This window comes from Cetorhinus maximus, chromosome 14 (genome assembly GCF_964194155.1).
Source record: "Cetorhinus maximus chromosome 14, sCetMax3.hap1.1, whole genome shotgun sequence".
Classification (NCBI taxonomy): domain Eukaryota; kingdom Metazoa; phylum Chordata; class Chondrichthyes; order Lamniformes; family Cetorhinidae; genus Cetorhinus; species Cetorhinus maximus.
The window spans coordinates 53,901,325-53,918,941 of record NC_135892.1 but is presented as its reverse complement, the minus strand read 5'-3'; the positions used below and the strand labels follow the sequence as shown (position 1 = coordinate 53,918,941).

Genomic DNA, 17,617 nt, shown 5'->3' with positions numbered 1-17,617 from the left:
ACTCGAGCATGGGCCTCACTGCTAGTGACTTCAAATCAGAAACGCTCCAGGTTTCTGGTAGTCCTTTGATACTGGTTCATGACTCCTAGCAGATTCTCTCTAAGCCTCCTCTAAATTGCACCAGACCTAGTCTTCAACTGCCTGTTTCTGTGAGAAATCATCCAGATAAAACCCAAAACCAAAAAGAACCCTCCCTGCAATCTATTCCACAGAAATATGGCATGCCTGGGATGTAGAGATTTAAACTAATTATCCCAAACTTTTGTTCTGGGAAATCATACGAATAATTTAAATCCCTTATTGAGACAGCTGTAAACATTCCATCTCCACCAAGAAGCTCAGAGAGGTAATCGATTGTTTAGTTTCTAATACTCTCCACAATGGCCTTATAAACATAATCCACCCTTTAATCTACAATTACTTTAGATCTGTTTCTCACCGGGTATTTTCATTTAGCTCTGTTCAAAGCAAAAGTGAAACTAAGATTAGATCATATGACACATATACCTTCTAGTGATGTCATGCTGATACCCCTTAAAGGCATATTATAACACGACTGGGTTTTATCATCTTTTTTTTAAATAATAGACCAGAACAATAAAATTCTAGTATGGCAGATTTGATTGTGGCTTTCAAAAGGGAGTTGTATAAGCATCTGAAGGGGAAAAGCAATCAAGGCAATGGGCAAGGGTCGGAGAGTTGGGCTTGCTAATTTGTTCTTGCAGAAAGCATACATTGATGGGCTGAATGGCCTCCTGTGCTGTAATCATCCTATGGTTTTATAATTTGATCCTTGTCTCTGGGAAAAAAAGGTTAATACCACCATCCAGACATGAAATTCTAAAGTGAGACTTCAATAGCTCTGGTCAGGATGGCAGAAATATATAAAGTGTTTCAAACAATTTTCTTTTTAATTTTATAACCTAGACTGGATGGAAAGATTTGCTCTGTGTACAAAATTGTTTGTTATAAAATTATACCAATAAATATAACGTTAGCACATCAGGTAGATGTTTTAATATTCAGGGGTTTTGAAGGGTGTATGATGGGACTCAGAAATTTACTAACTTAGGAAAGGAAAACAAAGACACTGCCAGCAATTTGAATGTGCTTTCTCCAACATTGAATTGTCTGTGACTTGATATTAGTAATAGTATTGGTGTTTGATATTGGGCATCAGTTGTTGATGTCATCACGTTAGTCGCAAAATATATACTTACATTTATATAGTATTTCATTACCTTGAAATTTCTCAAGTGCTTTACACAATGGTAAGATGAGTCAGCTTCAGTGAATTGAAAACATACAACTATGTAGAAGTTATTAAAAGTCAAATTTATTTCCCTTTGCAGCTGCAAAGACCAAGGGGGCCTGACCTGTACCCCGTCGTTTGTCATGCTTTTAAAAAAGTTGAAACTCCAGTTTTGAATTAGTTTATCTAGCTGAGTGCAAACCTCCAAACATGTACACTGCCTACACTTGACCTCGATTCACTGGTGCCTCTGCAGTCAATATCTAGTTGGAAAGGTGACATCTAGAATCCAGAGCCTGCTATTTATCAACCATTTTCCTTGGATGAGGTTTGAACTTCTATGAAAGTGATTGAAGGATCAACGTGGGCTTAAGCACTTTTAAACAATGCATTTGCTTTTCCAAAACATGTTGGAAATGGGGTTGCTTTGTGTGCATACATATGTGTGCACGTATATATGTGCAAAGGTCAATGGTGTAATAGCAGTGATTTAACTCAAAAAATCAAAAAAGACATTTGTGTGGTGCATATGGAGTTCACTGTCTGGAATTTTAATGCTTCATAAACACCAGAGAGAAAATTAAGTTCTTTATGCTGCTATGACTTCATAATGTTAGCACAGAATTTTAATCACAATTAGATTATGTGGAACTATTATATTCAGGGGGAGAATTTTCTCCCCCTCGTGGCGGGGGGGGGTGGTGGAGGTTGGGCGGGAACAGGCATGCAGCCGCCCGTGATCGGCTGCGCGCCACCATTTTATGTGGGAGGGCCAATTAAGGTTTGCCCAGCATGATGCGCACCCGGAAGCGCTATGCGGGCGGAGTCGGATCCTGCGCTCTTTCGCACATGCAAAGGCAAAGAGCTGCCTCAAGGAGATCAGTTTGATTTTTAAAAATTTTAATAAAGACAAAACATTTTTTTAAGACATGTCCCCTCGTGACAGTGTCACATGAGCTGGGACATGTCAATGAATTTTATTTAAAAATGTTATTAAACCTTAAAAACCTTCATGAAACCTCATCCCACCCATGGATGTGGATGAGGTTTCATGATAAATGCGAAGGCCGCCTGGGCTCTTCACCTGCCCACCAACCTTAAGGTTGGATGGGCAGCTTAGTTAAGTATTTTAAAATTTTATTTAAATGGCCTTACTAGGTCTTTGACAGTTCGGTGGGTGTGCAGCTGACTCCGGTGCACGCCTGCCGAACTGAATATCTGAATGACACGTAGTGATGTCAGGATGCATGCCTGACATCACCGCACGTCATTTTAGGCATCGGCGTGCAGGGCCTGCCCCCACTCGCTAACCCGAAGATTTTGCTCCAAGTTTTCTTTTTGCAGAATGACAATTAATCCCACTTACCTTCCAGCTAGTGGGTAAATTGGTGGGAGAATACAAATGGATGAGTATCTGCATGTCAGTGGGCAATTCTGAGCTGAGTTTAGGAAGTGACTGACTGAGAAATAAAACTGAGTCTGCATTTAACTAGGAAGGTAGTTTAGGAATAACTAGAGAAAGAGGCATTAGTGTAAAAACTGGTGTAATGCAGACCAGTTTTTCACACATTACCTGTACCTGCAATATGCCAGACAGGAAGTCTTAACTATCTGGAAGCACTGCCTACTGTTCAGGTTAAGGATTAAAAACTACTTATCTATGTCTGATGTAGGGATTGGGACCTTTTTATATGCAATTAATGGGACATAACATAGAACCATAGAACATTACAGCACAGAAAACAGGCCATTCGGCCCTTCTAGTCTGTGCTGAAATATTATTCCGCTAGTCCCATTGACCTGCACCTAGTCCATAACCCTTCAGAACTCTCCCATCCATGTATCTATCTAATTTATTCTTAAAACTTAAGTGAGCCCGCATTTACCACGTCAGATGGTAGCTCGTTCCACACTCTCACCACTCTCTGAGTGAAGAAGTTCCCCGAAATGTTCCCCCTAAACCTTTCCCCTTTCACCCTAAAGCCATGTCCTCTCGTGTTTATTTCTCCTGATCTAAGTGGAAAGAGCCTACTCGCATTTCCTCTGTCTATACCCCTCATAATTTTGTAAACTTCTATCATATCTCCCCTCATTCTTCTACGCTCCAAGGAATAAAGTCCTAACCTGTTTAATCTTTCCCTGTAACTCAACTCCTTAAGACCCGGCAACATCCTCGTAAATCTTCTCTGCATTCTCTCAATCTTACTGATATCCTTCCTGTAGTTAGGCGACCAGAACTGCACACGATACTCCAAAGTTGGCCGCACCAATGTCTTATACAACCTCACCATAACATCCCAACTCCTATACTCAATACTTTGATTTATGAAGGCCAGTATGCCAAAAGCTTTCTTTATAACCTTGTCTACCTGTGACGCCACTTTCAGGGAATTATGTATCTGAACGTCCAGATTCCTTTGTTCCTCCGCACTCCTCAGTGCCCTACCATTTACTGTGTATGTCCTACCTTGGTTTGACCTTCCAAAATGTAACACCTCACACTTTTCCGCATTAAATTCCATCTGCCGTTTTCTGGCCCATTTTTCCAGTTGGTCCAGATCTCTCTGCAAGCTTTGAAAGCCTTCCTCGCTGTCCACAATGCCTCCAATCTTAGTGTTATCAGCAAACTTGCTGATCCAATTCACCACATTATCATCCAAACATGTAACACATGTTTAGCCCTTCCTCACCCCTATCTCCAAGATTTCTTGCTCTGCCGTTGACTTCAAGGAAACCAGGCCTAAGGATCAGATGTTGGGCCCAGACAACATTAAAGGGACTAATTGCCCCCACTCTCAACCTCGACTCATGGACCCGATGCCCTGTTTCCACTCAATTCCTGGCATCAACTCCAGACCCACTTACCTGAGATCTGCTGCCGTGCCAGCAGCTGCCTGATATTTCTCTCTTCTTTGCCTGTGGGCTCTTCTCACCTTGCCTGCTTCATTGAAATCTTCCAATATTGAGAGAGCCTTTGACCTCATCATTCAGGTGCAGCGGATGCCATAGACTGTTAAGTGCGGACATATTAGTCAAATGAATGAAAAGTGCATGTAGCAGATCTTTTTTTTAAACTGTTATATTACTTTAAGTTGATTCAAATAAATCACAAATTGGGCATGAAGCTTTGGGTGCATCTGAAAAGGAATGTCAGTTAGATATGCATTGGTTGCTAGGTTTAGAATTAGCTGCAAATTCAGCAAAGTAGCTGACAATGTGTGATTAAATATAACAGAAAGTAATGCTGAATTAGTAAAGGTTAATTGTCAGGGTAATATATATCAGGGCAGAAAAGTTATCAGAAATGGCTATCTGAAAGAGAAAATGCACTTAATTATTGACTAATGCATATCCCTGTTAAGTTAGGCATGACTATTGTACTGAAGTAAAAATGTAAAAGATGAGCTTAGCTATTCATGTAAAGGGTATGTTTATAGAGCACAGACCCTTACATTGTAATGTAGAAAAGATCCAGTGAGTGGTGCTCATTTTCAATAAGTGGAACAATAGACAATTGTTTTAGTGATTACAATATTATATAATGGTTATATTATACATAGCATTACAATTGATGAGCAATAATAAGACTCAGTTCAAATTTTTGCTTAAAGTAAGTTCAACCTGAGCAAAAGTTTTTGAGTGCACTGGCTAGGTCTCCCACAGCATTCATTTGAGCAATGAAATGGTTATTTTGTTGAAGTGTGGAAAAGTTTTCAAATGTATTTTCTCATAGTCCTTGGTTTCCATTTTCTGTTTCTCATGGGTGTTTGGACAAGTTACTTGAACCCCTATTGCTCTTCTTTGTATCTGGTCTGCAGACTCCTTATATTGGGCTAAATCTTGTTGGAATTGGCATCTCATGCCACTACACTCTTCAGCTAGAGTATAATGTGTCACACCTTGCTGGAAGTACAAACTGATGATGAGGGAAACAGGACATCTGGGATTTTTGGTAACGATGGTACCAACAATGTATCTCCAAAACCAGTTAGATTTAAAGATTGAGAAAGAAATAGAGGCATGACTGAGAAGGAGGGCGAATTAGAGTTAAATCAGATAAAGAGATGGAAAGAAAGATTTTCTTTATTCATTCATGGGATGTGGGCATCACTGGGTAGGCGAGCATTTATTGCCCATCCCTAATTGCCCTTAAGAAGGTGGTGGTGAGCTGCCTCCCTGAATTGCTGTGGTCCATGTGCTGTAGGTACACTCAGTGCTGTTAGGGAGGGAGTTCCAGGATTTTGACCCAGCGACAGTGAAGGAACGGCGATATATTTCCAAGTCAACATGGATTGGAGAGGAACTTCCAGTTGGTGATGATTGTTTGTGGATGGGGTGCCAATCAAGCAGGTTGCTTTGTCCTGGATGGTGTTAAGCTTTGAGTGTTGTTGGAGCTGCACTCATCCAGGCAAGTGGGGAATATTCCATCACACTCCCGACTTGTGCCTTGTAGATGCTGGACAGGCTTTGGGGAGTAAGGAGGTGAGTTACTCATCACAGGATTCCTAGCCTCTGACCTGCTCTTATAGCCACAGTAATTATATGGCTAGTCCAGTTCAGTTTCTGGTCAATTGTAAGCCCCAGGATATTGATAGTGGGGGATTCAGCAATGGTAATGCTATTGAACGTCAAGGGGCGATGGCTAGATTCTCTTATTAGAAATGGTCATTTCCTGGCACTTGTGTGGCACGTATGTTACTTGCCACTTGTTAGTCCAAGCCTGGATATTGCCCAGGTCTTGCTGCATTTGGACATGGACTGCTTCAGTATGAGAAGTTGTGAATGGTGCTGAACATTGTGCAATCATCAGCAAACATCCTGACTTCTGACCTTATGATGGAAGGAAAGTCATTGATGAAGCAGCTGAAGATGTTTGGGCCTAGGACACTACCCCACTACCCTGAGGAACTCCTGCAGTGATGTCCTAGAGCTGAGATGATTGAACTCCATCAACCACAACCATCTTCCTTTGTGCTCAGTATGAGTCCAACCAGTGGAGAGTTTTCCCCGATTCCTATTGACTCCAGTTTTGCTAGGGCTCCTTGATGCCACACTCGGTCAAATGCTGCCTTGATGTCAAGGGCAGTCAGTCTCACCTCACTTCATTGGAGTAAGAGAGTGGGAAAGAAAAACAGGTGAAAAAAACTTTTAAATGAATTTATGATATGCAGGAATGGGACTCAGCAGGTTAAATTGTTCCCTTTCTCGGTCAGAGAGATTAAGTGACATTGCTTTCCAATTCTCACGTCACTGAATAGGTTTTAAGTCTGAGCCTTAATTTCTATGGTGAGTTTAATAGACAATTAATGTGCAGATCCAGCAAGTCCTTAAAAAATATCAGGCAGGCCAAGGAAAAACATTGCTTGAGTAAAGAAAATGGTAGAATAGGGTAAATCAACCAACATTTAGAGAAACAATGTATCTCTTCTATGTCTAAATTTGCCAGTTGTTTCACATATTAATAACTGCATGTACTGTGAAGTTATTGTTAGATTTCCAGGAAAATTTGGCCCATTGTGTTTTCCAATTGCGTATGCCTATACTTCATCAGCTAGTTGAGAAATTAAAGGTTGTCACCATATTATATCATGACCAGCAAGCAAGAGGCACAGTTGGAAGGCGCTTGGTCATGTTTATCCGCGATCATTTACTCTTGTTACTCCATTGGACTCCCACCCAAATTTTGTAACTCATGTGTAAAGTCATACACCCAATAGAGCATGGCTATAAAACACTATTTACCAACCAAAACCAAAGGATTTTCTTAAGAATGGTAACATGTAAGGTTTCATTCATTTGCTGGTTTTGGTTGATGATTTCTGGATAATCCCTGAATCATATATCATCTGCTGCTGAATAAATAACTCAATCTCAGGCCTTTTTCTATTTGACTTTTTTTCTGTCCTTGTGGCTCTTTCCAAAGCAACAGCAAAACTATGATCAGCAGCTCAGTGGTGATGTGGGTCCAACCCACATCCCCACTGCTGTTGTGCTGTGTCACTCTACCACACACAAGTGTTTAAGTCAGGGTAATACAGAACAAGATGGAAAATGTATGTGATGCAATACCTGAATCAAAGCTACCTCAAAAATAAAATGATCAAATATGTTTGCTGCTTAGATAAATCTTGCTGTGGATAAAACTTTATATAGTTGTTCATATTGGGAGTGTAGGTCGATTCATGAAACTTAAAGGAACTATAGATCTAGTCAGGCATTCAAGGAAGAGATGGGGCTGGATTTTCGTCTTTGAGGCGGGTAGCGAGAGTTTTCCCAGCTTGGTGTGTCTGTCTCAGGAGAAAGTGTCTGCAAAGGCAGGATTTTGGTTTGGGGTCGTGGGGCGGTGGGGGCGGTGTTTACTAACTGGAGTCAGGCCCACCCCCAGAAAGAGTTCAGAGGCAGACATAGGGGCCGCTGGGTGTTGAGGCGGCTGTTTAAAGTATCATAGCACAGCCAACAATACATAATGGGGTAAAAGCAAAATACTGCGATGCTGGAAATCTGAAATAAAAACAGAAAAGGCTGGAAAAACTCAGCAGGTCTGACAGCATCTGTGGATAGAGAAACAGAGTTAACATTTCAAGTCCATATGATTCTTCTTCAGAACATATACATTCAGAGCAGAAACATAATGAGGCTTGGCTGAGATCCCAGACATCCATTACACTGTTGAAACAAGTTAAAGCAATTTTTATGAATGAATGACTAGTTTTTAAAGCGTTTCACATATGCTATAGGATTCAATGGTTCTGGACAGAGTGTATACTGGATGAATAGGCATAGGAGTGCAATAGATTGGCATGGAAGGTATGAATCTGTGAGTATGACCATGTCTGACTGTTGCTTGACTAATCTGTGGGCCAGCTCTCCCAATTTTGGCACAAGGCCCAGATGTTAGTGAGGAGGACTTTGCAGGGTCAACAGGGCTGAATTTGCCATTATTTCCGATGCCTGGTCTGTCCTGTTTCATTTCTTTTAGACCTTGTAGCAGTTTGATACAACTGAGTAGGCCATTGCTAGGCCATTTAAGAGTCAACCACATTGCTGTGGGTCTGGAGTCAAATGTAGGCTAGACTAGGTAAGGATGACAGATTTCCTTCCCTATAAGACATTAGTGAACCTAATGGGTTTTTATGACAATCGACAATGGTTTCATGGTCACCATTCGAGACTAGCTTTTTAATTCCAGATTTATTCATTGAATTTAAATTCCACCAGCTGTCATGATGGTATTTGAAACTGTGTCCCCATTAGTCTGGGCCCAGCTGCATTACCACTACCCCACCACCTCCCTAAACTCAGTTCCGAGAAGAGTCATAGTGGACTTGAAACCTTAACTGTTTCTCTCTCCACAGATGCTGCCAGGCCTGCTGAGTTTTTCCCTGCGGTTTCTGACTTTATTTCAGATCTCCAGCACTTTTCATCACACTTTTCATCATTACCAACTTTCATTACAGCCTTTTTGTCACATCCATTGCTGTTATTTAAGACCATTTATATTTTAAATCTACCGCTAGTGGAGTGCAATTTATCACAGGGAAATAGACTGCACACTCATGTCCCACAAAGGTATGTTTCTTCCCCTCCTTCCAAAGTTTTGTCTTCCTCTTCATCTGCCCCACAATCTGCCCAGTTGCTGAGGCCTCCAGCAGCCATTTTTTGGCATAGGCATGTATTCCCACCCCCAGGAGTCTACCAAAATTGTGCTGACCAAATGGAATTTTTGGGAATTGGTCATCAGCCATGTTCCCTCTAAGCTGCAGTTGCGCAGCAACCCAAAAGTTGGCCCCTTTAAGTTGGCATGCAGGAAAAATTTAAAGAGACTGTAAGCTAAAAACATATCACCTGTGCAATCAAAAAGAGGGTATGTTGTCACCAGAGACTGCCGAGTCACACGAGCAAAAAGCAAGGTCATCATGCCAATTTTATGCTGAGTTTCCACTTAAACGTGTATATAGTTACAGATTATTTCAGATGAAAATCCCAGCATTGCCTTCCAGTGGCTACTAGTATACCCGCTTTACAGTGGCAAGTCTGAACTACTTATTGACAAAAAGATTTATCCTCCACTTTGTGACGATACATATTTTGAATTTGGAATAAAATGCTTAAACCAAAATAACAATTCTAAATAAAGACAAGTAAAATAGCTGCACTGATTGGAGAAAATAATTTCAGGAAACCTAATGAGAAGAAACAAAGAGGTGATTAATGGACATGCATACTTAATCAGTCAACGCACTGCAAGCTGTAATTGTGTGAAGTGGTTTTCTTATGAAAAGCATTGTATAAATGCAAATGCTATTACCATTGAAAAAAATCATGAAACTGTGAAGTGCTTGCTGAGATGTCAGACAAAAACTATAGCAAAGGAATAACAGCAGCATGATCAGGATCTGCACAAGAAAACTGATGTTTACACAGTACAAGTAACTGGAACAACTTTAGATCATGAACTCTCTCCTCTATCCCCACCCACTTTCCGATCCCCTCTTTTCCCACCCATTTCCATTATTTTTAAATGTATTTCCATCCATTGTTTTATCTCTACCTTTTAGCCTATTTCAATCCCTTCCCCCCACCCCACCCCCACTAGGGCTATCTGTACCTTGCTCGTCCTGCTTTCTACCCTTAATGTCACCATTAGCACATTCCTTAGCTAACATCACCACCATCAACACCCCTTTGTCCTTTCGTCTATGACATCTGTTGGCAATCTTCACCTATCACTGGCCCTCTATCCAGCTCTACCTGTCCCACCCCCCTTAAACCAGCTTATATTTCACCTCTTTATTTTTCCTTAGTTCTGATGAAGAGTCATACGGACTTGAAAGATTAACTGTATCCCTCTCCACAGATGCTATCAGACCTGCTGAGTTTTTCATGGTATTTTTGTTTTTGAACAGGACTAACCATTGTGTTCAACCATGAAGTGGCATATGATCTTATTCCATCTATAAATTCTGGAGGGGTGGTGGTGTTAAGGGCACTCGAAACCTGTCAATAATTGAGAATCTCTATCACCCTTTGCAACATTTGAAAAGGGGGAGCCATATCTTAAGAGATTTTACTTGTGTCAGAAAGCATGAATTTTCTTGTCCAAATGGGTTTTTTGTCACAGCACTTGATATCACATTAACCAATATGAACCATTGGACGTCATTGAGGTGTCTCATACAAATCTGGGCAAATGCAAAAATTGACTACAATATAGTCCTGGAACGTGTGCATCCTTAAATTTTGGCTGGACTTTATTTTGAAATTTTGCTCAGTCAGTGCTCTTCTGAGCATGGATACTGGAAAGTTGCAGGGAGGTCAACATAACTCCCTGCTAGTTCCAGCCTTCCAGCAGAAATCCAAGAAACTTGAGCAGGGTTCAACTGGGTTTGAACACAAAACTAACACTATCACCTTCCAGTATGCACCTGAGTTCGCACCAAAAAATGGATGATTCCAATGGAATGAAAATCATGTGGGTTCATTAACAGATTACTGCCCATGATGAAAATTCATCTCCATGTTTATAAAAAAATGTAAAGTCAGTCTCCACCATTTCAAAATCTCCTCTTAAAGATCACAAAATAATATCCAGAGAAGAACAAGTTCTTCCAGTTGACTAGCCAACATTCTTACCTGTGCCAATACCAACAAAAGCAGAAAGAAAAACAAAAAAATGTTAGAAATACTTATTATTTCATTGCAATTTGTGGCTCTGGCATCAAGTTCCTGCATTTCACAAAGCTGTGATAAGGCTCCAAATAAATGTGACATTTTTCACTAAGCCACCGGGAGATGTTAGGTGATTCTCTGTATGGGTGGGAGTGGCAGGGGGGTTGGGTATAGTGAGGGAGGTGTTGGTGGTTGAAATAACTAAAATCAAGCATGCACAGGACGTTTGACTTTATCATTTAACTTAAATATAAAAATTGAAAATGGAGTGTACACGTTTGCAACTTTGCACTAAAATTGCAATTACTTTTTACAACCTGAAATACATGAGGACCATGACGGTGTTCCAGCTGATGTGGCCAGGACATAATTTTTAATTTGTTTTTATGAGCCAGGAGAGGCCTTTAGTTGACACCAAATGAAGAATTCCAGAAGGGATTTAACAGGCTTTAGATCCTTTACATGTAATTGACAGCTGTTATGATCCCCATAGAGAGAACTAACTTTTAAAAACGAGATATGAATTTTTCAGCTACTAACAGAAAGCATCAACGACAAGATTTCACATTTTAAGACTTTTACTGTAACAAATACACTAAAATCAACATATATTAGACATGTGTATTTAGTTGCCTACTAAGTAAACTACAGAAAAGGTACTTTCCCTAGTAACACAACCAAAAATCCCACATCACATTTAAACATTACATCACACTCACAGCAGATATCTAGCCCTGTAGATAAAATCCAAATCCCTCCTGGCACTTCAGCAGGTTCTCTTCTCCTTGTCACATCAGGGACGAGTCTTCCAGTGTCCTTTTGAAAGTCCCTTCACAATCTCCTGAGTTTCATCAAACTGCCTTCCAAGCGCCCTCTGGCAACTCCTTGGTCTTTAAACCTCTACAACTCCCATCTCTTTAAACCGGCCAACTGTTCTCATCAGTATTCTGTTTGGTGTTAACACAAAAATAGTCTTTTTCTCTGCTTGGTATAGAAGTAACAGTTTTTGGTCTTCCTTTCCAGGTGCACCCCTCTCTCTCCAGGGTCTAGTCTGAAAGTCTATGTCCAGAAAAACCAGCTGCCCCTCTTCTGCATCAGTGTGTGAAAACTGGCAGCTGAGTTTCTGTCTGTTTCAATTTGGGTTGCTGTCCCCATGTGAACCAAATCACACAGGCCTGTCTCCAGACAGAGTTCAGACTGATCACATCCCCTCCCTTCCCCTGTTTTACCTTAAAGGAAACATTTTAAAACATAACCCATCTCAAAGTCTTGCGTTCATAACACAGGTCCAATGTCAATTTTAGGCAACTCGTTGCAACGAGGCCGAATTTACACCTCATTGCCTGGAAAGGGCTAACAAATACGAGAGGATAAATGGAGGTGGAAGGGTGTAACACTTTGAAGGGTAACTACGACCACAAAAAAATACATGGGTGAAGAATTTTCTCAGCCACTAACTTTTGGAAACAGTGAAAGCTTCATTAATGCTCATAAATAGAGTTTCTTCTGACAATTGATTGTAGGAAAGCTTTGAGGAAATTCCGTGCCATAATGTTGCCTGTTCTATTTGTTTAGTAACTCTGAATAAATGTATGTATCCACGCCTGCTTGTAGTAAATATAATCCAGGGCTGTCTTACTTAAAAGTTGATGCGCTATGATCTGCTTACAGTGGTCCATGTCAGGCTGATTAGCCAATGCTTGATCTCCTTTACAACATTAATCTATAACCATGAAAGTTTGCAACTTGAAAATTTTCCTTTTATATGACGCCTGTTATGAACTCAGGACATCCCAAAGCACTTTACAGCCATTAAAGTTTGACGTTTAGTCCTTATTGTAAATTTAAGAAATGTGGTAGCTAATTTAGTGCAATGACTCTTCACATATTTCCATGGGATTTTGCATGTCCATCAGAGGTGGCAGTCAGGGCTTCAGTTTAAAGTGCCACGTGAAAGATGGCACCTCCAACAATGCAATACTACCTCAGAATTACACTGAGTGTCAACTTAGATTTTGTGCTAGAGTCTTTGGAGTTGGGCTTGAACCCACATCCTTCTCAAGTGATAGCTCTACCAACTGAGCCATAGTTGACCATTCTCAACGATGGTATTATTGTCTCTCTTCAAAGGCTAAATGTGGGAACTCAAATATGCTAACAATTACAAAGCCATTATCAGAAGCTATTGAAAGTAATGTTGAAAACACAAAAATTTAGTTCAAAGTGGCCGCTTGCATTGGTCTGTTATCTGTGCCATGGATTGCAAAATATTTGACATGAAGGCCCAGATTTTTGCCACAGCTGAGTGCGAAAATAGTGGAAATGCCCAAAAATTGGATGTCCTGCCCCAAACATGGTACTTCTCATTTTCACGGGGGCAGTAATGAAGGGTTGGGGGGGTAGGTGTGTTTCACACATGCATGGTTTACGGAGACAGCTGGCCATCAGCTGCCTCCACTGAAGTGAGATTTTAGTGGGCCAGGAGTGTGAAACCCGCATGTGCAGATTAGACCAGGTAAAAGCAGGTCTTAACTTGGTGGATTTGTTTGGATAGCCAGGCCACTCCTTTGGAGAGATAGGTTCCCCTTTGTTTCTGGTCCTGGGACACCTTAGGGGATGGTCAGGTACCCTTTGGAAGTGTTAAAAGTAGGCATACATGTATGCAAAAGATGCATAATTTCATTATTGTCAAGATCATTGGAACTGTCAGCAGACCTGTTAAAACTGTCGCAAGTACCTGTCAACGGAAGTTGTCAAAAGTGTCAAGCCATTTAAGTCTTGCCCTTTCAGTCTTTGAAAAAATATCTGGAGTGTTTAAAAAAAATAATTGCTTGCTATTTCACTCTGTCTGTTTTGACATAAGCCAGAGGGCTTCCATTACTGGGTTAGTGCTGCATGACTGATTTCATCACCATCATTATCACAGTAGGATGCCTTCCATTTTACAGTTTGATTGACAGCTACAAGTGGTTATATGATGTGGGAATATGAATTCCAATGCTTGTTGTTATAACAACAAACATTTTATTGAAGTGCACAATCTCTTATAAGGCTTTATTTAGTTGAAGGAATGTAAATGTAGTAAATGGGTTTTTATGAATGAGTGTTTTTTTCCCCCATTTAGTCAAGTCTGAAATAGACACTTAGAATTTTATTTTATAGAACTTTATTTTATCTCATCTTTGTATGGGTTCTGAGGTCTGCCCATGCTGGAAACTGGGTGAGTTGGTATGGCAGATGTAAGGGCAAAAGATGGTGGGTGGGGCTCATGGGTTGGCTTGGGGCTATAAAAGGCCATGGAGGTGGTTGGGGCATACCTTGGCATGAGGTGGCATGGAAGTGTTGGGGGGGGGGGGGGGGGGGTGCAGTGAGAGCTGGAGGGATGTTTCCTGTTTTATTCATTTTTGCGTTTTTGGACACAGTACCAGAGCCACAAGGCAGGCCTTCCGCCCAGACCGCCTCTAGACTTGGCATCCTCCTCAGCTGTTCCTGGGTCGTGCACCCCGGCTTCTAATTCAGCCTAGCCCACCAGGCTGAAAATCTGACATCCGAGCAGCCATTTTTAAACGTTGGGTTTGCAGAGCTGGGAATTCTTCCTTCAGTGCCTTTCATTATCGTTTGTTTTATTGAACTTAGTTCAGCTTTGTCAACATCCTCAAAGAAGCTGAAGAAAATGTCTCCAAAACTCACTTAAATCAACTTCTAATGCTTCAAAACAACAGCTTCATTCCATGATTTACTCCAGGACTCCTTTCAAGATTTTGAGACTCCTCTAAGCTGTGCGTTTATTTTATTTTCAAAGGCTGGCAGAAACATCTTACATTTATGCATTTTATTGTCCTTTTAGAGAATCTGTTCACAAATTTCAGTTATTGATTAACTTTAGTTTTAAAAATACTCATTACAATGTGAATTACAGTATTGAAATACTTTTTGATAATCGAAATGCTAGCATTCTAGTTGGTGTAAGCACAGTAGCCAATAGTTTGGACATTTATTTCAAACTTTCAAGTAGTATCATGAAACTCATTTTATGTGGGACTGTAATGTTCACATAAATAACTTTAGATGCAATGAGAAAAAGTTACAATGGTTAAGATTTTCGACTACCATTAACAGATAATCAATGAACATAGATGTGCTCCTGGGCTGCACATCATTTTCAATGAGAGCTATTATTAGTATATTTTCTCATGAATGTGTATAACAAATTTCTCTTACAGATAGCTGTACGAAGACCAAAACCAACAAGACACACAGTACCTGAACAAATATCGACTAAAGAGAAAAGTAACACTTCGCATAATTTTGAACATCCAGCACCACTGAGATTCAGGGATAGGAAACCAGAGGTCACAATGACTGTTCAAAACAAAGCAAGAATAATGGGCCCAACTGAATCTTCAATAAGGCCTCAGGTCAGGGATAGGAAACCAGAGGTCACAATGACTGTTCAAAACAAAGCAAGAATAACTGGTCCAATTGAACCTTCAATGGTGTCTCAAGTCAGGGATAGGAAACCAGAGGTCTCAATGACTGTTCAAAACAAAGCAAGAATAACTGGTCCAATTGAACCGTCAATGGCATTTCAGATCAGAGATAGGAAACCAGAGGTCACAAAGACTGTTCAGAACAAGGAAAGAGTAATTGGCCCAACTGTACCTTCAATATTGCCTCAGGATCAAAACCAAATAAAATCAGACATCTTCTGCTACGGTACTGCAGTCTGTGTCTTGATCCCATTAATTATCTTTGTACTGTTTTTTTAAGTACTGTACAATGTACCACAGGTGTCTCTGTTTCTATATCCTGTAACAGGTTAACCTTGCAGAAAACTGACTGCCATCTTTGAATAAAGCTGTTGAGTCAACAAATTAATTTTAGCAAATTTAAGGAGTTTAAACAATTATACATTGGACTACTAGTTTATGGTGACTGAATGAATCTGATTTAGTTTTTATTACATGGGGTTTTGAAATTGTTTTTATTAGAGGGATTGCATTCACTACTTTGCAGTTTTGGCAAATTAGTGGTTGCGATCGTGGTATACATCAAATGAAGGCTGTCAAATCATCAGATATACTGCCAGGTTAACCTGAGCACAATTATGAGTAGATTAATAAGGTTGTTAAACTGTGGATAGGTTGCCAACTTCATAGAAATGAGACATTTTGTTTACAAATATCCAGAGCAGGAATCTTCACTCTTCAGTGGTTAGGGTTTCTTGATAGTCATCTTTACTGTAATTGGCTGAAGAAAGGGGGAGAAAAAAAATCAAGAATGGAGACTTCCTTGCACTACTTTGTTACTGTTTACTGTAAAACAATGTGATAACGATTCAATCTTTAACGACTGCTGTATGAAAAATTAATTGATTTCTTTGGGTAAAGTAATTTGAGAACTCAGACTAAAACAAGTCCTTGATTATGCCAAAATAATGTCAATCTTCTTGCTTATATGGACTGAATGCTAATTTTTAAAATAAGAAATCCAAATCCTGGAATGCAATCTGTTTATTTGCTTATAGCTTAACAAAAAGTATGCAGCACATTACAGTCTCAATACTATTGCTTTATTTCCTGATTGGGATTTAATTCAATTTGCATCTAATTGTGCATTAGTTAAGATATGTAAGGTCAAACAAATGATTTTAAACTTCTTTCCAAAAATGTACAAGACATGTAAAATGCAGTCCCTCCAAATGCTGCAAATGACAAAAATATAATTACTAACAAAAGAGCAACCATTGTCACAAAATTATATTATACAGATGAAAACCATAATGTGACTATGAGGATACTAATCATACTTCAATTCTTTGGGTTTAGTGGAAAAGACTTGAAGTTATAAAATGCTTTGCATTGTTATCACAAACCAAGATATTTTTAATAGCAATTAAAAGGCAATGTCATTTAACTTGGGTCTAAGATAACAATACAAAACCACTATTGGCTGCTTTGATTACCTAACTGAATTTATGCCTTGTCTTTTTTAAAATCCCACTAATATTTTAAAATATAGGTTGTATTGCTGCTGCATGCTGGGCAGTGCTGTTGTTCAAAGCAATGAAAATATTGAACATTACAATAGAGAATAAAAAAAATATTGACTTGTGTTTCTTCACTAACCAGCTGACCTAATTCCATTCTTTTATTCTCCACACCCCTTCAATATTCATCAAGAATATATGGCTCTTTAGAAAGTGATACCGAGTCTACATGCAGTTAAAATTCAGACTGAAAATGCTCATTTAATATTTTGTAGACTGAAGAGAGCAGACAATTTTTTGGCTTTTGTACAGCAAAGAATGCAAATTATTAAGTAGATTACTATAAATCTATAGTTGCAAAGGGACTATAAAATTTACGAATATACTAGGTAACTAAAACTGCACTGATTTTCAGGTAACTGATGAAGGAGCATAGTATTCCCTGTGAACAGGAAAATAGTTGAAACAGGAAACTAACTGCATCCTCTTCCACTCAACGTCACAGTATAAACAGGTCGCATTTGGCACCACAGGAAGTAATTGGAAGCAGTGCATATAATAAATGGGCTATGTCTTCCTTACTCGAGATTTCAAGAGGCATTCCTGGCATTTTAGAATTGAAGGCAAAGCATGTAATTTTTAAAAATAGATTGATACAATGAAATGTGTTGGTAATGTATTTATAATGCTCTGCCAAGTAGTTGGAA

The 17,617-nt window shown here is 39.7% G+C and overlaps 2 protein-coding genes across 9 annotated transcripts in view; one reads left to right on the top strand and one right to left on the bottom strand.

Moving 5' to 3' along the window:
• LOC144689658 (serine/threonine-protein kinase VRK1-like) overlaps positions 1 to 17,027 on the top strand; it is a 100,185-nt gene extending 83,158 nt beyond the window's left edge. For all 6 annotated transcript variants that reach the window (XM_078556916.1, XM_078556918.1, XM_078556920.1 and 3 more), the window contains one exon: positions 15,145 to 17,027. In XM_078556916.1, coding sequence (XP_078413042.1) covers positions 15,145 to 15,690 — 546 coding nt within the window. In that variant the 3' untranslated portion in view covers positions 15,691 to 17,027. The remainder of the gene's footprint in view (positions 1 to 15,144) is intronic.
• The window catches only part of fancl (FA complementation group L), an 83,954-nt gene continuing 81,009 nt past the window's right edge, over positions 14,673 to 17,617 (bottom strand). For all 3 annotated transcript variants that reach the window (XM_078556925.1, XM_078556922.1, XM_078556923.1), the window contains one exon: positions 14,673 to 16,171. In XM_078556925.1, coding sequence (XP_078413051.1) covers positions 16,136 to 16,171 — 36 coding nt within the window. In that variant the 3' untranslated portion in view covers positions 14,673 to 16,135. The remainder of the gene's footprint in view (positions 16,172 to 17,617) is intronic.